At 45.5% G+C, this 19933-nt stretch overlaps 1 protein-coding gene across 1 annotated transcript in view; it reads right to left on the bottom strand.

Annotated features, from left to right (window-relative positions):
• Window positions 1-11004, bottom strand: part of KANK4 (KN motif and ankyrin repeat domains 4) — a 40169-nt gene extending 29165 nt beyond the window's left edge. The window contains exons 1-2 of the mRNA XM_060142560.1: window positions 10985-11004; window positions 5425-5512 (exon numbers count right to left, since the gene is read on the bottom strand). Of these exons, the coding sequence (XP_059998543.1) occupies window positions 5425-5440 (16 nt within the window). The 5' untranslated portion in view covers window positions 5441-5512; window positions 10985-11004. The remainder of the gene's footprint in view (window positions 1-5424; window positions 5513-10984) is intronic.
• Between the last annotated feature and the right edge of the window lie 8929 nt (window positions 11005-19933).

Here is a 19933-nt window from a genome sequence, read left to right as displayed (position 1 = left end):
ACCCTTTATGATCTCTGTGACATTCTGCCAAACGTGCTCTGAAAATGTTGAGTTCAGGAGAGGACATTAGTGGAGAGCACAGAGGCCAAGGATACAGAGCCTGGAGCCCAGTCTATATTTCAGCTCTGTGACCTTGGGAAAATTACTTAGCCTCCCTGTGTCTCATCATCCATAAGATAGCAATAATAACAGGTAAGATGAGATGGTGAGGACTGATTAATACATATGAAGTGCTTAGAACAGTGCCTAGCACATGATGAACATTTAATACACACTCAATATTATAGTTATTAGCTTTGTGGAAGTCCAAATTGCAGAGAACTGAAGCCCCCTGATGGAAGCTGACTTGCTGGGTACATAGGAGGGGATCCTCAAATTCTTTGTGTCTGACTGATTGCTTGACTCCAAGAGTAATAGGCCCTGGGGGAAAAATGACAATATAGCAGTAATTGAGTTCACTTACCTCAACCACTATTTATTGAGCACCTCTGTTGGTTGCTAAGATAGATCTTAAGGACACAGAGATGAATCAGGTATAGCTCTGCCCTCAAAAAAAAAGTATGGTCAAGTAGGAGAAACACCAACAGGTACAATGCAGTGTGACAAGGATGGTAACAGATACATGCTCAAGGACCAGTGTTCCTTCTTGACTTATTTTCCTAGTTTCTCAGAAAAACTTTCTTGGACTTAGAGGCTAATTCTGCCTTGGTTGGAGAGGGATGACTTCATAAGAGCGACATATAACTGGGTGTTAAATGAATAAGTAGCAGTTTGCCAGGAGAACACAAGAGGGTGAAAGACATTGTAGCTGTTCATCTCCAAGATGGCCATTATCAATTCCCACCTTCTCTAGACAGGCAAGGGAATCTTATATTGAGAGGTGGGGTCCATTTCTCTATGCTTTTGAATCTCAGCTGGCCTGTGACTGCTTTGACCAAAAGAAAATGGCAGAAATGACACTGAGAGAATGCCAAGACTAGGTCATAAGAAGCCTCTAAGTTCTACCTGCGTCTCTTAGAGTGCACACTCAGGGGGAAGCCAGATGCCATATGAGGAGTCCAACTTCCCCGAGACTGCCATACTGTGAGGAAGCCCAAGTAGCTCCAGAGAGAGGTCATGTGAAGAGACGGTGAGAGATGCCTCGCCAGCCTGAGCTGTTCCAGACATCCTAGCCCAGGTGCCAGGCATAAATAAAAGAACTTCAGATGACTCCAGCCTCAGCCATCATCTGATTTCAATGAGAGGAGGGACTCCAAATGAGAACCACTCAGCTGAACTTGTGTTAATAATGCATGATTGTTTTAAGTCACTAAGTTTTGGGGCAGTTTGTTATGCAGCAATAGATAGCCAGGACAGATCAATTATGTCAGAGGATGGGCAGATGCATTAAGGTGTGACCATCCACAGTAATTCAGGGTTCTATAAACACAGTTGATATTGTTGGAACTTAAAGTGTGGAAGAGAAGGGTGAGGGGTAGAAAAAGACAAAATTGGAAAGGTCAGCAAGAGCCAGATCAGGGAGCCACTTGTATGCATGCCAACAAGCTTTGACTTTACTCTCTAGGCAGTGGGAGTCATCAAAGGGTTTTACACAAGGGAGTGACTTGGTCAAATGTGATTTCACAGTGAGCATTCTTACAGAGGATTAGAAGAAGAACAGACCAGAGGCCTGAAGACCAGTTGGGAGATTGCTGACATGGTGAAGGTGAAAGAAGCTAAGGGAATGGAAGGAAGGGGCAGGTTCAAGAAGAGGTGCAAATGATGGCGTTACCTGGGGCACATATAGGGCTGCTTTTTCCCTAAGAGTGATGACATATTTGGACTGAGCTCTTCCCACTTGCCTGTCTGATCTATCCTTCTGGCCAGTGCTACATGCTTGGGGCACAGGAGCTGTGCTTAGGGAAGTACAGTTATCTCCAAAGAACTAAAGAAGCCAAGTAGACACATAAAGGCTGAACCCTTGAACACTGACACAATCGACCCTACCAGCCTCAGTGCTAAGTAAAGTTGCAGGGCCTGTGGGTGAGTTAAGTCACAGCCTCAGCAGGGAACACAGCAAGACATTGGTGCAGATCCACAGGGTTGGTCCAAGTTGGGTTCCAGAGCTTCTGTGCAGATACCTGGACTCCAGGCAGATAAGGCGTAAACACTCCTCCAGCACCCAAAAAACTCCAATAAGTTCCCATTCACCCACATGATTTTCTACAAACCTGCTTTCTCCCAAAGAGGCACACTGGTAGTCTCAATGACAGCAATTGTTCTCTGTTAGTTTCCCAGCTGCACTTGGCTATACTCTTAGGCTTACTGGCCGGTTCAGCAGCCTCCTGGATTATAGGAACAAGCCAAATCAGAGAGGAGGTATTTGTCTAAAGTTAAATAGGGAGCAGATTTATGACCCAGAAGGCAAAGAACACTCCAAAGGAGAGACTGCATTATTTATCTGCCTATTGCCTCAATTCGGTAGAAATGAACTGATTTGCCCATCAGCCTCTGAGAGCAGGTCCAGAGCACAAATACAATAATAGCATCAAATGAGGAACAGCAGGTTCCAAGGGAAAATATTCCACAAGGGAGACTGAGGTGAATCAAAGAAGTCTGTGAAACTGAGCAGTTATCCAGGATGATGGGTTTAATAGGTGCTTTCCTAAGCTACACTATGGGGTCTCTCTCTCTCTCACACTCTCTCTCTCTCTCTCTCTCTCTCTCTCTCTCTCACACACACACACACACACACACACACACACACACACACACACATTGTGCTGCTGTGCCTGCCACCCACCGTTCTGCATTCCTTCTCTTTCTCCCAGTGCAAGAGGAATGCTGGACCTTGAATGAGGGAGCTTGATCTGATATGCTGGGAGATCTATGCTCACATTAAGTTCTGCTCCTTTTAATTCTACCTGGTGATAGGTATGCAGGAGCTCAGAATTCCAGGCATTGGGCCAGGGTAAGAATTAATTAGGAGGACTGTCTCTGCTCAAAATGAAGTTCAGATCTGACAAACCAACACATAACTGGCTGGAGTTGAATCCTGCTTCTGTTACCTCCTGCCTCTGTGATTCTGGGCAAATTATTTAAATTCCCTATGCCGCAGTCTCTTCATTTGTAACGTGGTGATAAGAATACCTAACTCACAGAGTTGTGATTATTAGCACCGATGCAGTAGAGAACATGGCATAGGTACTGAACAAAGGGGCCAAAAGATGAGGATGGGCTACCTCTGAAAGGGGCAAGGGGAGATTCACGGAGAATGTGCTCTTTCTTGAATATTTAACTCTGTGTTAGGACTACAGCATCAAGGGGGAGTGAGAGTCCAAGAAAATAATTCTGGAGAAACTGGGAAAAACGAGTCAGGGGAGAAGAAAAACGTAGGATATATGAGGCTCAGAGCTACCTAGAATTCCCTACAGAGTCTCGGTCTGAAAGCACCCCAGATCACTAGACCCTTGGAAAGGACCTGCAAACACAGTCATGAGCCTAAGACTTACAGGTAGGCATGAGAAAAGGGATTAGAAGGAGACAAGGGAAGGAGGAAGGGGCCACAGTCATTACCCTGAGGGAAAAAGTGAAGTGGGGGGCAGGTAAGGGAACCCATCAGAGGCATTTAAAATGAGGGAAAAAGTCCAAAAGCCTATACTCAGTTTCTGAAGGAAATGGGAAAAACAGAAACTAGAGAGAAAGTGGCCAAAAATACAACCAGAAAGAAGGGGAATTAAATGAATGTCTTCAAAAGGCCAAGACAGTGGAAGCTGTCTTTTCCCTCCTCTGCCTTTATCTTGTGAGATGTGTGTGCTTGAAGGGAGGGGTGCCTTTCTTAGCTAGTTGTGGGTGATCACGTGGAAAGCAGCCGTGCCAGGGATGCTGAGCGGGGACAAATGAGACAAGCAGGAATGACAGGCCCCCGGGGCATTAAGGGAATTAGCTGGTGTTCTGCGGGACCACTTTCAGGGAAGCACTGAAAAGGCAGCTCCCTGGGGAGAGAGGCAGACTTTTGAAATATATGGTAACTGCATTTGGAAAGAAGGATAAGGCAGGGCTGGAGCTGCTGTCCAGTCCTTGAGTCCTGTCCCAGTGAAGGGCCATATAGGCTCTCCTGTTTCCTGACATTTGGTAAATCTGGAAAAAGCATTTCATTAGAAGTCAGGGGATCGGGGTCTAGTCTATGATGCTTGGCAAGTTTCCTGGGGAGGGAAAGGGGAACATTCATCAAGACATTCGTTGGGCTAGATAGTTATTACTCGACAACCTTACATGCATTATCTCATTTAATCCTTTACCAATCCTGCGAAGTAGGTATTAATACCTGCTTATAGACGAGGTGTGGCAGACTGTTTGCAAAAATAGCCACAATTATAACCCACCCTTATGTACTTCCCTCCCACACTGACCCTAGGCTTGGCCTTGTGACTTGGTCAACAGCAAATATGACATATGCAGATTTGAAAGTTGCTTGCATATTGGAGTTTGTCTGTTCCTGCTGTGCTTGGAACCCTTCTGTCATCATGTGAACAAACCCCAACTAGCCTGCTGGGCAACAAAAGACACATGGCCAAATCATCACCGATGCCCTAGGTGACATGGAGTCAACCACCAGACATGTGAGTGTAACCATTCTAAACCATCAGGACAAGTCACCCAGAAGACCACAGACATGTGAACAAGTCCAGCAGAGATCACTCAAGCTGGCCCAGCCCAGAATAATGGCTTAGCCAACCCACAGAATCTTTTAAGAAATAATAAATATCTTTAAGTCAATACATTTTTGAGTGATTTGTTACACAGCAAAGCTAACTGATATAGGAGGGAAGTGAAGCTCAAAGAAGTGAAATGCCTGGAAAATCACACAGGTATGAATGTAGGCTCTTTTACCAAATTGTGCCTCTTTTTTTTTTTTTTTTTTTTTTTGCGGTACGCGGGCCTCTCACTGCTGTGGCCTCTCCCGTTGTGGAGCACAGGCTCCGGACGCGCAGGCTCAGCGGCCATGGCTCACGGGCCCAGCTGCTCCGCGGCATGTGGGATCTTCCCGGACTGGGGCATGAACCCGCGTCCCCTGCATCAGCAGGCGGACTCTCAACCACTGCGCCACCAGGGAAGCCCCGTGTGCCTCTTTTTTAGACCTCTAGCTCCTCATCTCTAAAGAGCTTAATGAGTGAGATCATCCTGCTCCCTTCTTGGTGCTTGGAAGGGATGAGAAACACTACAAAATTACACAACTCCAACATAAACATAAGCCTTCATTTTCATTCCCTACTACCGTCTCTTGTTCATGTCTGAAACACACAGTTTGGGTTTCCCAGCACCGCCTATTTGGGGACAGTCTCCCGTAGGCCTCCCCTGAGCTATTTCCAGGATTTATGGTAATAATTTCTTTCCAACCCAAGTGCTCACTGTAGAACAGGGAATACAAGGGATCCTGCCTACCGTCTGTCTTCTCCATCTTAGAGAATGCTGACCGCCAGTCTCTTGGGCACTCTTCTTCCGATAAGCCTGTAAAATTTGTTGGAGTGTTCTGAAAGAAAGAGGATGGAAAAGTGGAGAGTCTCATTACAATTAGAATAAGTATGGAGGGAACATAGCACCAAGAAAAAAAAGTAACACCCCTCCTTGCCTTTCTCCCAGGGTGCCCGTGTGCTCGTAGCTCTCCAAGGAGGGAAATTAAAAGCCTATACACACTCCTAGAGTATAATCTTGGGTGTGTCTTCATGGAATGTTAGCAGTGGTTGACACCAAAGGAAGCCTCTGGTCCAACTAGACAGATGAGAAAACTAAGGCTTAGAAGTTAATTATTCTGTGCAAGGCCTCTCAGCACGTTCGTGAAGGAACTGGACCCAGGGCTCCGACAAGAAGCATGGTGCTCTTTCCAAAATATCAAGAGCTGAAATCAACTCACTTCCCGTCATGGTAAAAGAATTATAATTCATGTTTTTGGAAAAGCTGGAATCAGAGTACCTATAAGTGATCTGTGACATCCCAATCAGATTCAAGAAAAAGATGAGCTAATTGGAAGGACTGACTAGGAGCTAATAGTTTGGGGTGATTTCTAACCAGGGGCGGAACAAGGGGGAGCTCAAACCTGGGAGCCAGAAGACGTCAGTAACTATGCAAGCAGCGTACTCTCCTGACTCTGAATTAGGGTGCCTTGAGGTTTGATCATAAATTCTCCCCAAAGTTTCAATCCTTTTCCAGCACTATTTCTTCAAATGGTAAACACCCTGGATCCTGCCCCCAGTCCAGTAAATCACCCAGGAAATTGGTTTTTATGATTTAACTCCACACACATCAGAATAATAAATCATCTGTGACACCGCAGCAGTGGAAGCGGAGTCGTTTTAGGAATTCCAATGTGCTCGACCACGCACTCCAGATCAGAGAAGCGTACCAGGGATGAGGGAAAGGTTGGGAGGACATGGGAGTGAGAGAAGGACAAGGGGTGGCCCCCAGCAACCTGGGATGGAAAATGGGGGAAAAACAAGCAAACTAGGGAAGAGGTCTGGGAAATATCAGGCCTGCCAAATAAGAGGAAGTCTGAAGTCTGCCCGACAGAAAGTTTGGTGTACCCTCTTTCTGGGAGCGTTGCTGCCGCCTCCAAAGCTAGCACCCTGCTCCTGTCTCGGTTCCCCCATAACCACGTTCCACGCAGCGGCCTTTGCCTATGCAGGAGTGGCAGAGCCTGGAAGGACAGGCAGGGTTTCTATAGGCAGAGACACTCCTTGCAGAAAGATCACAGACGCTAAATACCTCACTTACCTTTGTGGCAACAAGTACTTGAGTTTGGAGCCGGAGTAGAGAAGAAGTTAGGGAGAAGGAGGGTGAATGTGGATGGTCCTGGAGGCTAAAAGCGGCCACTGAGGAGGCCGACAGCGGAGGGGCATGGAAGCTTCTAATCAGGGGTGAGGGTGGGTCGCCCTTGTTAGAAAGAGGAGGTTCTGAAACAACCTAAGTGTCCATTGACGGAAGAACGGATAAAGAAGATGTGGTACATAGTATATATACATAATGGAATATTACTCAGTCATAAAAAAGAAGGAAATCTTGCCATTCGTGATAACACGCACGGACCCTAAGGGCATTATGCTAAGTGAAATAAGTCAAAGACAAACACTGTATGTGAAATCTTTATTAAACAAAAGAGAACTCATAGATATAGAGAACAGATTAGTGGCTGTCAGAGGCAGGGGTTGGGGGGTGACGGCTGGGCAAAATGGGTGAAGGGCATCAAAAGGTACAAACTGCCCATTTTAAGATAAAAAGTCCTGGGGATGTAATGTACAGCCTGGTGACTATAGTTAACAATACTGTATTATATTTTTGAAAGTTGCTAAGAGAGTAGATCTTAAAAGTTCTCGTCACAAGAAAGAAACCTGTAACTATGGGACACAGTGGATGTTGTGCAGTCATTTCACAACATATACCAATATCAAATCATTACGTTGGACACCTGAAACTAACACGATGTTATATGTCAATTATAACTCAATTGGAAAAAAAAAAGAAAAGAAAGAGAAGGTTCCTGGGCAGAGGACACAGCTGCCGATCTCAGTGCCCCAGGTCTGCAGTCTGCAGCCAGGTGTGGGGCCTCCCAGGTGCTGGCAGGCAGGAGAGGCCCGGCAGCTTCGAGGTGAACACTGGGGAAGAAAAAGGTGAGGGTGCAAATCCTACACATGGCCCCTCCATCATCACGGCCTCTCCTCTCCCTCTGCTCCCTTCCTCCGCCCCCCTCAAAACATTACCGAATAACAGGCAGAGCTCGGAGCACTTGACACACTCGCATTACCACGCGCAAGCCTCACCATAACCCCAAGAGGATTATTATTGTCCCCATTTTCCAGGTAGGGAGACTGAGGCTGAGAGAGTTTGAAGGCCTGCCCCACATCATATAACAAGCAAGTATTAGAGCAGGATTTGCTCTCAAGTCTAGTTGACTCCAAGACTGTGCTGGGAACAGAACTGATCTGTAAACATTTTTCCACCCCTGTAAACAAGACTGGTGCTGTGAGTGATCCCCAGCTCTCTTTGTGAGGGGAAACGTTTCTGATTCCGATGCTTCTCTGCTTTCCCCCCCAGTACATGTGATGCATCTTCTGGGCGTGCAGAAGGAGAACCGCTCCTTTTGTAAGTCAGTCCTCCTGACCAAAGTGCGATCTGCTTCTCCGAGGCTGGACACTAAGCAAGAAAGCTCCTCCTAAGGAGGAGGCGGCCCCCTGGGTGCAGATGGACCCCTGGCTGCACGAACTCACCATCACCTCAGGGAGTTCAATCACACCCACTGCCCTTGGCTAGAGTTACAGTTCAGCCCTTCATATATCAGATCATAGAGCTTCAAATAATTCTGCAGCACCCTTGGGGTCAAAGTTCATTAAAAAGAACTCTATAGAGAACTCTAATCGTTCTCTTAGACTTGAATTTTTCTAAAATGAATTTTTCCAAGGCTACAGAAATTAATGAGTTGATACGCCAACTCTCTGAAGAGGGCCAAGCAAGATTTCACTGTAAATGGCTCTGCAGGAAAGGGGGGACTATCATGCCCAAGTTATGCCACTTCCAGCTCCACGCACCCCAGCCTTCTCCACCTTGGCCCGGGGTCCTTCGTGCGAGTGGGTGGACGTTTGATGTGTTTAGGGGAGTGGAATCAAAGACGAAATGCTACATTGACACATGCTACTTTGTTTGCAATACAACAGAATATGAACAATAGCTTTGTTGGACACAATTTCCCTTTAAAATGGAATTTTGCAACCTCCTGGAGCATTTAAAATTTTGACTTAGAAGCAATTTATGACTCGTTCTGTTAAGCTGTATCCCCAGTGTTCAGAATTGTAATACCTGGTGGTGTTCTGTAACTTTTCATTTGTTTATGGCCTATCCCAGGATCAAGAATGCCCCATTGGGTCCCAACCTCTCTCGTGAGCTCATCATATTCTAGATGTTTTGAGTACACATAGCTGGAGCTTTCTCTAGTTCTTCTCCCCTATTAAGCTTGTGAAGGTCAGAACTCCTACAGGACTCATTTCTGTGGCCACGTGTCACCCTCACCCACTGCCCAGCTACATCCTAACATGTGGCAGATCATCTTCAAGTTCCAAATGAGGAACAAAGACACAAAGAGGCTATGTGGCCAATCTAAAGTTACCCAGTTAATTAGGGGCAGGACAGTTTGTGTGACTCCATCACTCCACACTGCTTCTCAAAGCCAATGGGCAGTGAAGAGGTGAGGACTGAGGCTGCCAGCACAAATCCACCAAAGAGGCAGTTGCTGGGAAGACAGCAGTGTTAGCCCATATGTAACTACCAGGCCACGTTAGGAACGGTTCCAGCAGGGTGCATGCCCAGGAGCGTGGATTTCCCTGGGCCAGACCAACTCCGGCAATATATACCCCCACCCTCTCCCTCTCCCCAGTTATTCTTTTTATGATGCCATTTTCAATCTCACTTTTAACCTCAAGTCCAAATACAAAGAAACCTTCCTCTACTTAGCCCTGAAACTGAAACCTAGTTCTGTACGTTTGTCCTCTTCAAACCTCTCTTTATTCTGCAATAATAAAAATGCCATATTTCATCCCAGAACAGGCTGCATGCCAAAATAAATAGCACCTTGGATTTCCTTAAAAAGAAAGCTTGGCTCAAAGCACAGCCTTATTGCCATGAGAATTCTTGGAGAATTCAACCTTACAAAGTCAAATATTTAGCCAGGTAGCACACCAAACAGCCAACTGTCAATCCCTGCAAGACCTCTTGCAAAGACAAAACGCTCTTTCGGAAAGAGAGGAAAAACATTACTTATACCTCATACTGATCTCCCCAGATGATGAGAGCTTCCCGTTTCCCCACTCCAGGGCCCCATGCCTCCAAGTGGGAACGTCCCCTGTGCTAAACAGCAAGAGGCATCTGACGGCACTGCTTAACGTTAAGAGGGCTGAAGTCCAGGCACTGGGGAAGTGAGATGCACTCCCGGAAAGGATTCCATCAACCGAGTTCTCCAGCCAGCTCACTTCCCACCAACCCAGGAAACAAAGAGATAACTCATGCTCGATAAATGACACATTAACACAATCTCATTAACTCCGTTCCCACATTTTTCTGCAAGTGTCTGTCATTTTTGCCTGCACTGCAGCAGCTGAATCTGGAGCTTCGTGAAGAAGAGAAAACCGTCGGGAGGAAAGCTGGGACCACATTACCTTCCCTTGGCATCCTCCCCCTGCCATAGCCTGGAGCTGGGGGAGTCACCTCCTCCCGGAAAGCGGGGTTCTGCTGCTGGACCCGAGCTGATGGCTCGTGAGTCCAGCACAGCAGCACTGGCTCCCCAGCTGTTAAAGATTTGGTCAGGTGATCCGTGACCTTGCTGGAAAAGCAAATACTGACTTCCCTTTCGCTCCCGGGAAGAGGGGACTGGGGTCAGGAAGGAATTCAGTGCTCAATAACCTGATACTGGATCTTGCAGAAAGAGGAAGAAAGCTCAAATCATTCAGTCGGAAAGTTAGTTCCCAGAGCTGCTCCCAGTTCAGAGGGACGCATCTAAAGGTGCTGAAACGGTGCACGCCTTCCTCTGCACACTCCCCCAAAGCTAGGCGCTTATCTGGGGTGTGGGGGTGCTCATAATTAATTATGCTTTTCCCCCTCCTTCCCTGCAGCTGAGTGGCTCATTAATAAATTTGCTCCTAAAGAGAACTCAGCGTCCTAAGGAGCTGAAACCCTCCAGTGGTGCATCTCCTTCTTCCAGGCTCTGCCTTAGAAACGTCCTCCCCCGCCTGCCTCCTGGGTCCCACGGCCAAGCAAAGCTTCTGTGAGCGATCCCCAGACTGCGCGCTGCCCTGATCAATCAGTGACTGCAAGTCTGTCGGGGCAGAGCTAGAAGAAACAATGACCAGTGAGTTCCCGGGGCCAGACTGGCAGCTCCCGCTTCCTGCCGCTATGTGAATCCGATGCCCCAGCACCAAAACACACCCAATTCTGGGAGAAAGAGAAAAAGCAAGGAAGTACCTACTGTAAGGATCCAGCTCCAGGCAGGGCTTCTAACTGCAGAGCAGACCAGTGACTTCCGAAGGGCGGGTGCAGGAGCCGGGGAGAAGGCAGCTGTGGAGGAGGACAGTCCCAGAGTATCCCAGGCAGGCGCCGTGAAGTGTCTCAGCCAGCCCACTGCAGCCGCAGCTCTTTGGAACAGAGGCAGGTGTGAGGTGCAGGCACAGAGGCTCCGGGCTCTGCAAATCCAGCAGCACTACTAGACCTGAAGGAGATACAGGGGGGGTGCAATCAAAACGGGGCCAGGAGAGCATCTGGGCTCCTGTATGCAGGCTCAGCAAAAGGATGAGAGGACCTTATCCCCTTGACCTCCTGTGGCTCTAGCCAAACGAGGGCTGTCCTAGGAAATGAAGCCCCATCAGCAAGACATGTCGAAGCAGCTCTGACCTTTACAGACACTGCCTGTCGAGATGTGCTCTCAGAGGCGAGGGCAGATTCCTGTCTAACCCACACTGAAATTGATGCCAGAGCTGAGTGTCACCCTGAAGTGCTGACTGCATCCAGCCCGGGACACTTGGAAACACTTCACATCCAGGGCCTCACACCAGCTTAAGGCAGCCAGGCAGGGCTGAGCATCCCCATTGTCCAGGTGAAGAAAATGAGACAGACTCAGCGAATTCCCTTGGCTCACCCAGGAGTGAATCTGGATTCAAATGAAGATGTCAGGGGGTAGAATTCTGTGTTCTTCCCACTACACTGGATCAAATTTCTTATTTTCCTTGGAAGACTCCGGAGCATCTTGCTCAAGACGGAGGTTAACAAATTTACCGAAAGGCATGGGGTGATGTGATGGACGAGATTATGGACACCAACATTCACTTTTCTCAACTGCTAAAAGTATTTAACTAGTACACAGACCAAACCACCAGAATTTTTAAAAAAAATCAGAAATGTACCTTGAACTCTGAGGTTATATTTTAAAATATACTGAGGAGCAAACTGTCTTTCTGTTAGATTCTAAATGATCATCGACCATCCCCTCTGAATTGGCTAGAGAACGGCTAGAAGCATAAGACATTTCACCAGGAAGCTGAGTGAAAAAGAACTCTGCATTTCACCAGGTCCCGTGACCTTCTAGCCACCCACTTTTCCTCTCTGCTTTATCTATATGATAGAGGTAAGCCTTCTCATTTCCTCTCCCAGGATAAGTTCTTCCTTATCCAAGACAAAATGGTGAGAGGCTTCCTTGCAGAGCTGAGCCTCTCTTGAAACACCCAACATTCTTCCAGGAACACTGGCCAGCTCCCGCCTGTCCCCCAAGCTCCACTCAGCATCCCCTCCAAGTGCAGTGGCCAGCCTTCCTGCTTACACTGCTCCTGTCAGCCCTCAACTGCCACAGGTGTCACCTAAATTCTAATTGCTGCCACTGTGTCTCCCTGACCAGGATCACAGGCTAGATGTTCAGTAAAGTTTGTGAAACTGAACTTATCCACGATACCGACGACTCCAAACACAAGTGACCTCTCCAGATACTCCCGTAGGTACCAAGAAAGCACCTCTCCTTTCCAACAGGTGCCAGGCCTCTCATCAGATTGAAAAAGACAGCAAGCAGAATGAGGGAAGGAAATACTAGCCCCTAGCAGTGCCATAGATCAGCTTGGCTCAGATGCCAGGACAGAAGATACACACACACACACACACACACACACACACACACACACACACACACACACACACACACACACACCTCTAACCCTCCTTCTTCAGCTCTCTTTCTGAAGATGGGTAGCATTTTCAGTTCTCTGAGCTCCACGTGAGATGAAGGTTCAGGCACTGTGCTGACTGCCTATGTCTCTAATAGAAGGAGAGATTCTTCTGTCTTTTCTGTCTTTGCACTTACCAGTACTCTCAATTAACTCCATGGTCAAGCAGGGAGGTGAGCAGAACCGAGAATGTTACCCACCATCTTCCAGATGAAAAAACAAAGTTGGTTCCCAAGGGTATAAAGCTAAGAAAAGGCAAAGGTTCAACTCAAACCCAGACGTTCTGTCTCCCAGTCTAATATCCTTTCCTCTAAACCACGCAGCCTGAACTGGGCATGCAGGTGAATGCAGGAGACACGCAAACTCCAGGACGTAAGCTTCAATGCTGGTGCTGTCCAGGCAGAAGGTGACCTCACATTTAGGGAAGGTCTCCATGAGAAACACCAACAACTTTCTCTAGGGGAGTCTGAGCTTCTTTGGGGGCGATCCCCTCCATAGCCTCTGGCCCTTGCCATGCGGGGATACTGGCATGTCTCTACCCTTCCAACTCACTCATGCATATGTCTTAATATTAGTAGCCAATTTCATGTTACCACCTACATACCCAGAAAATTCTCCTGGACCAAACACACTTATCCACCAGAACTTTTTTGGCAGGAATCATTTAGCCGAGGGGAGGTTTGACTCCTTTCGCAATTTAGAAACCTCCAACTTTTATGGCCCAGGTCCCTTCTGCCCCATGATGGGAAAAAGGTGGACCACCTAATTCAGGCAAGATGGCGCCAAGCAAGAGGGAGAAGAGGTGGAACTATCTGAAGAATGTGCCCTTTATCTAAGCGGTCCCTGAGGCTTTTGCACTTTGCTCAGGGAGGTCAGCTATTACGCAGGGCCGGGGAGCAGTGCGCTGCTTAGGTACACGTGCTGCTGAAACAGCCTCTCAGAGCAGACTGGTTACAGCCACTCTGACCAAATGCAACTTCACTGGACAGAGAAAGAAACCACACATGGGAGATCTGTGGGTGTAGGTGTCCAGTGGGAATGAGCTATTCAAATGATTGACCCTTTAAGGCAGATGAAAATTTCTCAGGCACGAAACAGGGCCAGTTGCAGGGAGAGAGGAGCCTGCGCTAACCAGTGAAAAATGCTCCTTGGAGAAAAAGAAAGGCATCAGGCCCACGGGGGAAAAGACCTCTAATCCTCATCCCTCCCCTCACTTAGACCCTTCCAGAATGCTCTTAGTCTTTGACTCAAACACTCTGTTAAATAAAGATGCCAGTAGACAAATGATGAAGGGGCACAAGCAGGCAATTCAGGAAAGAAGAAATACCAATGGTTAATATTAAAAAAAAAGTTTAATTGCATGAATTAATAATACAAAAGATGCTAGAAAACATCGAAATGCCATGCTAGTTATTTACCCTACACTGCACCAGGCACTATAGGTCCATTCCAAAACCAGCCAATTTAATTCCCACAATGACCCTATAAAGGAGTATTGTTATGTCCATTATCTGAGGACAAAGCCGAGGCTCAGAGCAGTTGCCCCATTACTGAGACCATCAGTGCCAAGATTCGAATCCAGGTAACGTGCTGCTCTTAACCATGGTATGACACAGACTCTCTTACAAGTTAGAAAACACAGATTTTTTTAAAGAAAGGGCCTCAGTGTTGATAAGAATGTGATAAGGGGACACACCCTCCGCAGAAAGTCGCAGCAGAGTCATGTCCATCTATTTTGCCCATTTTAACATAATTGAAGAGCAAGATCTAGAGTGGCTAAGAGTCTGGACTCCAAGTCAAGAAGCCAGGGCTAGAATCCCAGCTCTGCTAGTGACTCTGTAACCTTGGACAAATTATTTAACCTCTCTGTGGCTTAGCTGCCTCACTGGTAAAATAGGAATAGTAATACACCTTACACATCATGGATCTGTCAGGAGAATTACATAAGATGACAATACATGTCAACAACTTAGAACAGAGGCTGGTATACAGTCTGTGTTCAATAAATAATAGATACATTAGTTAGTAACATAATGATACAAATTCAACTTTGAATTCAATTTTGTATTTAAAATTCCAATCACATAACATTTAGAAAATATACCTGCTTTATAATGATTACTATAAATGGCTGTGCAAGATTCCATGGACTTAGGCCTTATTTTCCAAACCCAATCCCTCCTAGAGGTCATTTCATCTCAAGTTGGACTCTCCCTGTAATGCTACTAGATCAGCCAGCCTGACAGACAGGTCTCTGGGCAGGTCTCCAGGGAATACCCCAATTCCAGGTGCTGGAACCCAGCTACCACATATAACGATGAATGATTAAGAGCAAAGATTTCAAGGTAAGATAGACCAGGTTCAAATCCTGGCTGTGTGACCTTGAGCAAATTTCCTTATTCAAGAAGAGCCCAGCTCAGGACACGGTTGTGAGAACCGCACGAGATAAGGTACAGTAAGTGCTTGTGCCAATGCTCAGTATGTAATGAACACTCAGTAAATGCTAGCTATGATTACTTCTTAAAACCCACAGTTTTTTAAGCAAGGAAAGGCTAGGGATTGCATTTATTTTATTTATCACCTTATTCCTAACTGTTGGCGTGGTAGAAATGCAACAAAAATATGTTGAATTAATGAATAAATAAACGGATTAATAGATAGATCATAGAGACTGCTAGAGCTGGAAAGGATTTTTTAACAGGCTTATTTAGATATAATCTATATACCATACAATTTACCCATACAAATTGTACCATTCAATAGCTGTAATATACTCAGAGTTGTGCAAACATTGCCACAACCTAATTTTTTAAATTGTGGTAAAATATACATAACATAAAATTTACCATTTTAACCATTGGTAGGTGTAGAATTCAGTGGTATTCACAATGCTGCGTAACCGTCACTACCATCTATACGCCAAACGTTTTCATCACCTCCAACATAACTCTGTAACCTATAAAACAATAGCCCCCCATTCCCCTTTGCTCCCAGCCCTGGTAACATCTATTCTACTTTCTGTCTCTATAAACTTACCTATTCTAGGTACCTTCTATAAGTGGAATTATGCAATATTGGTCCTCCTATGTCTGGCTTATTTCACTTAGCATGTTTTCAAGGTCCATCCAAGTTGTAGCATACATCAAAATTTTCATTTCTTTTTATGGTTGAGTGATATTCCGTCATATGTAAGTATCACATCTGGTTTATTCATTCATCTATCAATTGACACTTGGGTTGCTTCCATCTTTTGGCCATTGCAAATAATGCTGCTGTGAACATTGCTGTGCAAGTACCTGTCTGAGTTCCTGCTTTCATTTATTTTGGATGTATATCTAGGAGTGAAATTGCTGGGTTATATGGTAATTTTATGTTCAACTTTTTTTTATATATAAATTTATTTACTTATTTATTTGTTTATTTGACTGCATTGGGTCTTCGTTGCTACGCATGGGCTTTCTCTACTTGCGGCAAGCGGGAGCTACTCTTCGTTGCGGTGCGTGAGCTTCTCATTGCAGTGGCTTCTCTCATTGTGGAGCACGGGCTCTAGGCACATGGGCTTCAGTAGTTGTGGCATGCAGGCTCAGTAGTTGTGGCTCACGGGCTCTAGAGCACAGGCTCAGTAGTTGTGGCGCACAGGCTTAGTTGCTCAGCAGGATGTGGGATCTTCCCGGACCAGGGCTCGAACCCATGTCCCATGCATTGGCAGGCGGATTCTTAACCACTGCACCACCAGGGAAGTCCCCTACGTTTAACTTTCTGAGGAACTGCCAAACTATTTCCAAAACAGCCGCACCATTCTACATTCCCACCAGTAATACATGAAGATCCCAGTTTCTCCATAGCTTCACCAACATTTGTTATTCTCTCATTAAAAAAAATCATTATAGACATCCTAGTAAGTATAGTAGGTGTGTAGTATTATCTCATTGTGGTTTTGTTTTTTATTTCCCTAGTGACTAATGGTTATTGAGCATCTTTTCACGTGCTTATTGACCATCTGTATATCTTCTTTGGAGAAATGTCTAAGTTCTTTGTCCATTTTTTAAAAAATTTTGTTTGGTTATTATTTATTAGGATGAAAAAGTATCATATATTTGTCCGTAAACATCATCCATCTAATGAGATCATCTAAATGATCCTAGTTTTAATTTCATACATGAGAAAATGGAGACAAAATAATTTCCCTAAAATCACCATCACATTTTTTTTATACAGCAGGTTCTTATTAGTTATCTATTTTATACATATTAGTGTATATATGTCAGTCCCAATCTCCCAATCCATCCCACCACCACCACCAGCAACACCCGCCCCCGCTTCCCCCCTTGGTGTCTACACATTTGTTCTCAACATCTGTGTCTCCATTTCTGCCTTGCAAATTGGTTCTTTGTCCATTTTTGAATTGGGTTGTTTGTTTTTGTTGTTGTTGAGTTGTCAGAGTTCTTTATATATCGTGGATATTAACCCATTATTAGATATGTGATTTGCAAATATTTTCTCCCATTCTGTAGTATGTCTTTTTGCTTTCTTGACAGTGTCCTTTGATGCACAAAGGTTATTTGATGAAGTCCAATTTATCTATTTTTCTTGTTGTTGCCTGTGCTTTGGTATCATATCCATGAAATTGTTGCCACATTCAATGTCATAAAAATTTTCTTCAATGTTTTCTTCTAAGAACTTTACAGTTTTAGCTTTTAAGTCTAGGACTTTGAACCATTTTGAGGTCATTTGGTTTAAGATAAAGGCCAGCTCCATTCTTTTGCATGTGACTATTCCCAGAACCAGTTATTGAAAAGTTCACAATCAGATTTTAGAACATTTTCATCACCCTCAAAGGAAACTTCATACATGGGATTTCATTTTTATAAGGAATTAGGAATGTAATGAGTTATTGAGAATTAATAAACCTTGGCATTCATAAACAAAAATTAGTTTATTAGAGTTTACTGAGAATATTAAGTCTCTGTTCTATAAAAATGTGTGGCCTCCATCCACTGGTAAACAACACTGCAGAACTAGGGCAGGAATTCCCACAATTCTCAGGAAGGGTGCTTTGTTATTACTGCAAAAGACATTTGTCCTGCTATTTTGGGCTACCCAGAGCCATGTGAACACCCTTCCTATGTCTGGGTTATTTCCTTCCTTAGGAGTTCCACCTCCTCAAGGTTGAAAACAGAATTTACAGTGCCAGACTCCTTTACAGCTAGGACCCAGTCGTGGGACCTGCACTCAGCAGGCAGAGGCACCCAAGCCAGACCTCAGATTGGAAGAAAGTGCCCTGGAAAAGGAAGGGCTGCAGGCAAGTGATTCTGAGGAGGGTGTTGGAGTGACCTGACATCCTCTGACAAATTCCTCTTTTACGTAAGCTTGCTAGAATCGGTTCTATTGTTTGCAACTGTGACCCTGGACTGCTACGCTGCAGCATCAGCGTCGGCTTGGTTTTTAATTGCTCTATTCCATGAATTTACATTACTTGCAGAATTACTCTTTGGAGTTTCTGTTGATTGCTGTGTCCTGAGGATTTGCTGCATGACCATTTCGATTATTTTTCTCTTCCCCTTTATCCTTTGTTATTACCAAATTCTTTCTCACCGGAAAGTGGGAATCCGTGGGCTCGGTGGGCCACAAGGTCTTTTGCTTAGCTGAACTGGGCCACAGTCCAACATGCTTGGGAACCACAACTTGGAGTAAACCAAGGAATTCAGCCTCCCCTCCTCCCTCCTGGGTCAGTTCAGTGAAAGCATCTTAAGGGTAAGCACATACACACCCTCTGCCGTGGGGCACCCCTGCACCCACCCTCTTTGGGCAGCCCCCGGTCCCAGCATCATGGTCCTGGTCAGAGTCCAGCGGAAGCCTTCACAGGCATCAGGCTGGCTTCGGAACACGGCTGCAGGTGCAGACACTTTAGGGCTTGCGTGGGCTGTGGCATCTGCCTTCTGGGTTGGGAGGAAGATTTTTCTTGGCGCAGGGAAGTCAGTTAAACCAAATCGAACCTGATAAGTCATCTCCAGACACCTGGGTGAAGGCAGTGATGTTTCTAGATTTTTCAGGCAAGTTGGAAAGCTTTTTATTATTATTTCACAAGGCCCCGCCTGGCCCTCTAGCAAGCACAGTCCAGAGAGGAGCGGGCATAGGTGATATGGGTCAGACAAGATGGTGAACACTCAGCCTCAGCAGGATGCGACTGAGGGAAAGTCGGGCATCTTTAGAGATGAACCAGAGAGAGGCAGTGAGAGAAGAAGGTCTCTAGAAACTTCTATCAACCTCAAATTCCCTTAGAGATAGGGTTCGCTGTCAGTGTACCACATGGCAATACAAAGGAAGGTCATACACTATTGTGGTTTAGGTTTTGTCTTGTTTTGTTTTAATGTGAGTAAAGTCACTAAGAAAAGATGTTTCCAAAACTGACATCCCATGTTTGTATCACCCCATAGTGGTTGCGAATTGGTAGCAGAGGACAGGCAGACTTTCATTAGGTAACTCCAATAAAAAAAATAAAGATGCTCACATCTTTTCTTTCTTTTTTTATATTTTATTTTATTTTTTTATTTAAGCATAGCTGATTAACAATGTTGTGTTAGTTTCACGTGTACAGCAAAATGATTCAGTTATGTGTGTGTGTGTGTGTATTCTTTCTCAGATTCTTTTCCCTGCTCACATCTTTTCTTCCAGCCAGATTTTAGGGCTTTTTTTTTCAAGTTGAGGCCCCTGTTTCATGCTTTGGGGTATCCTTTAGGTCACCAGCCCATGGCCTTGCAAGTGGCGAATGTTCAATCAGTCCTGCTGATTATCTACAGTTGGGAGCAGGGAAACATAACACAGGACTTTGGACCTTATCTTCACTTACTAATGGGGAAACTGCAGCTCAATCAGTTGCCCGTACCATACAGCAGGGCCAAGGTCAGATTCTGCTTTCTAGACTCCTGCTTTCCTTTATAAATTTCATGCTGATGGCCCTGGTCTGCAGTAGGCATTGGAGGGCACTAAACTGATGGCTTCTTTGAAAACAATGTGGCTGGTGTCCCTAGTTTAAATGTGGGATAATAGCCTGATGTTGGTAAAGAGAGCCAGAGAACTGCTCATTCTCCTAATGGTGACCTTTGCTTGCAGCTTCTGGAAACAGACAAAGTATGATGCACATCAATGGAAATAGTTGCCAATGGCAATTAAGCACGTCTTCTGTACTGAGTCCTTTACCCATCCTCAGC

The sequence above is a fragment of the Lagenorhynchus albirostris genome, chromosome 2 (assembly GCF_949774975.1).
Source record: "Lagenorhynchus albirostris chromosome 2, mLagAlb1.1, whole genome shotgun sequence".
In the NCBI taxonomy this organism is placed as follows: Eukaryota; Metazoa; Chordata; class Mammalia; order Artiodactyla; family Delphinidae; genus Lagenorhynchus; species Lagenorhynchus albirostris.
The sequence above is the reverse complement of the archived record's forward strand: the minus strand, read 5'-3'. Positions and strand labels throughout refer to the sequence as shown.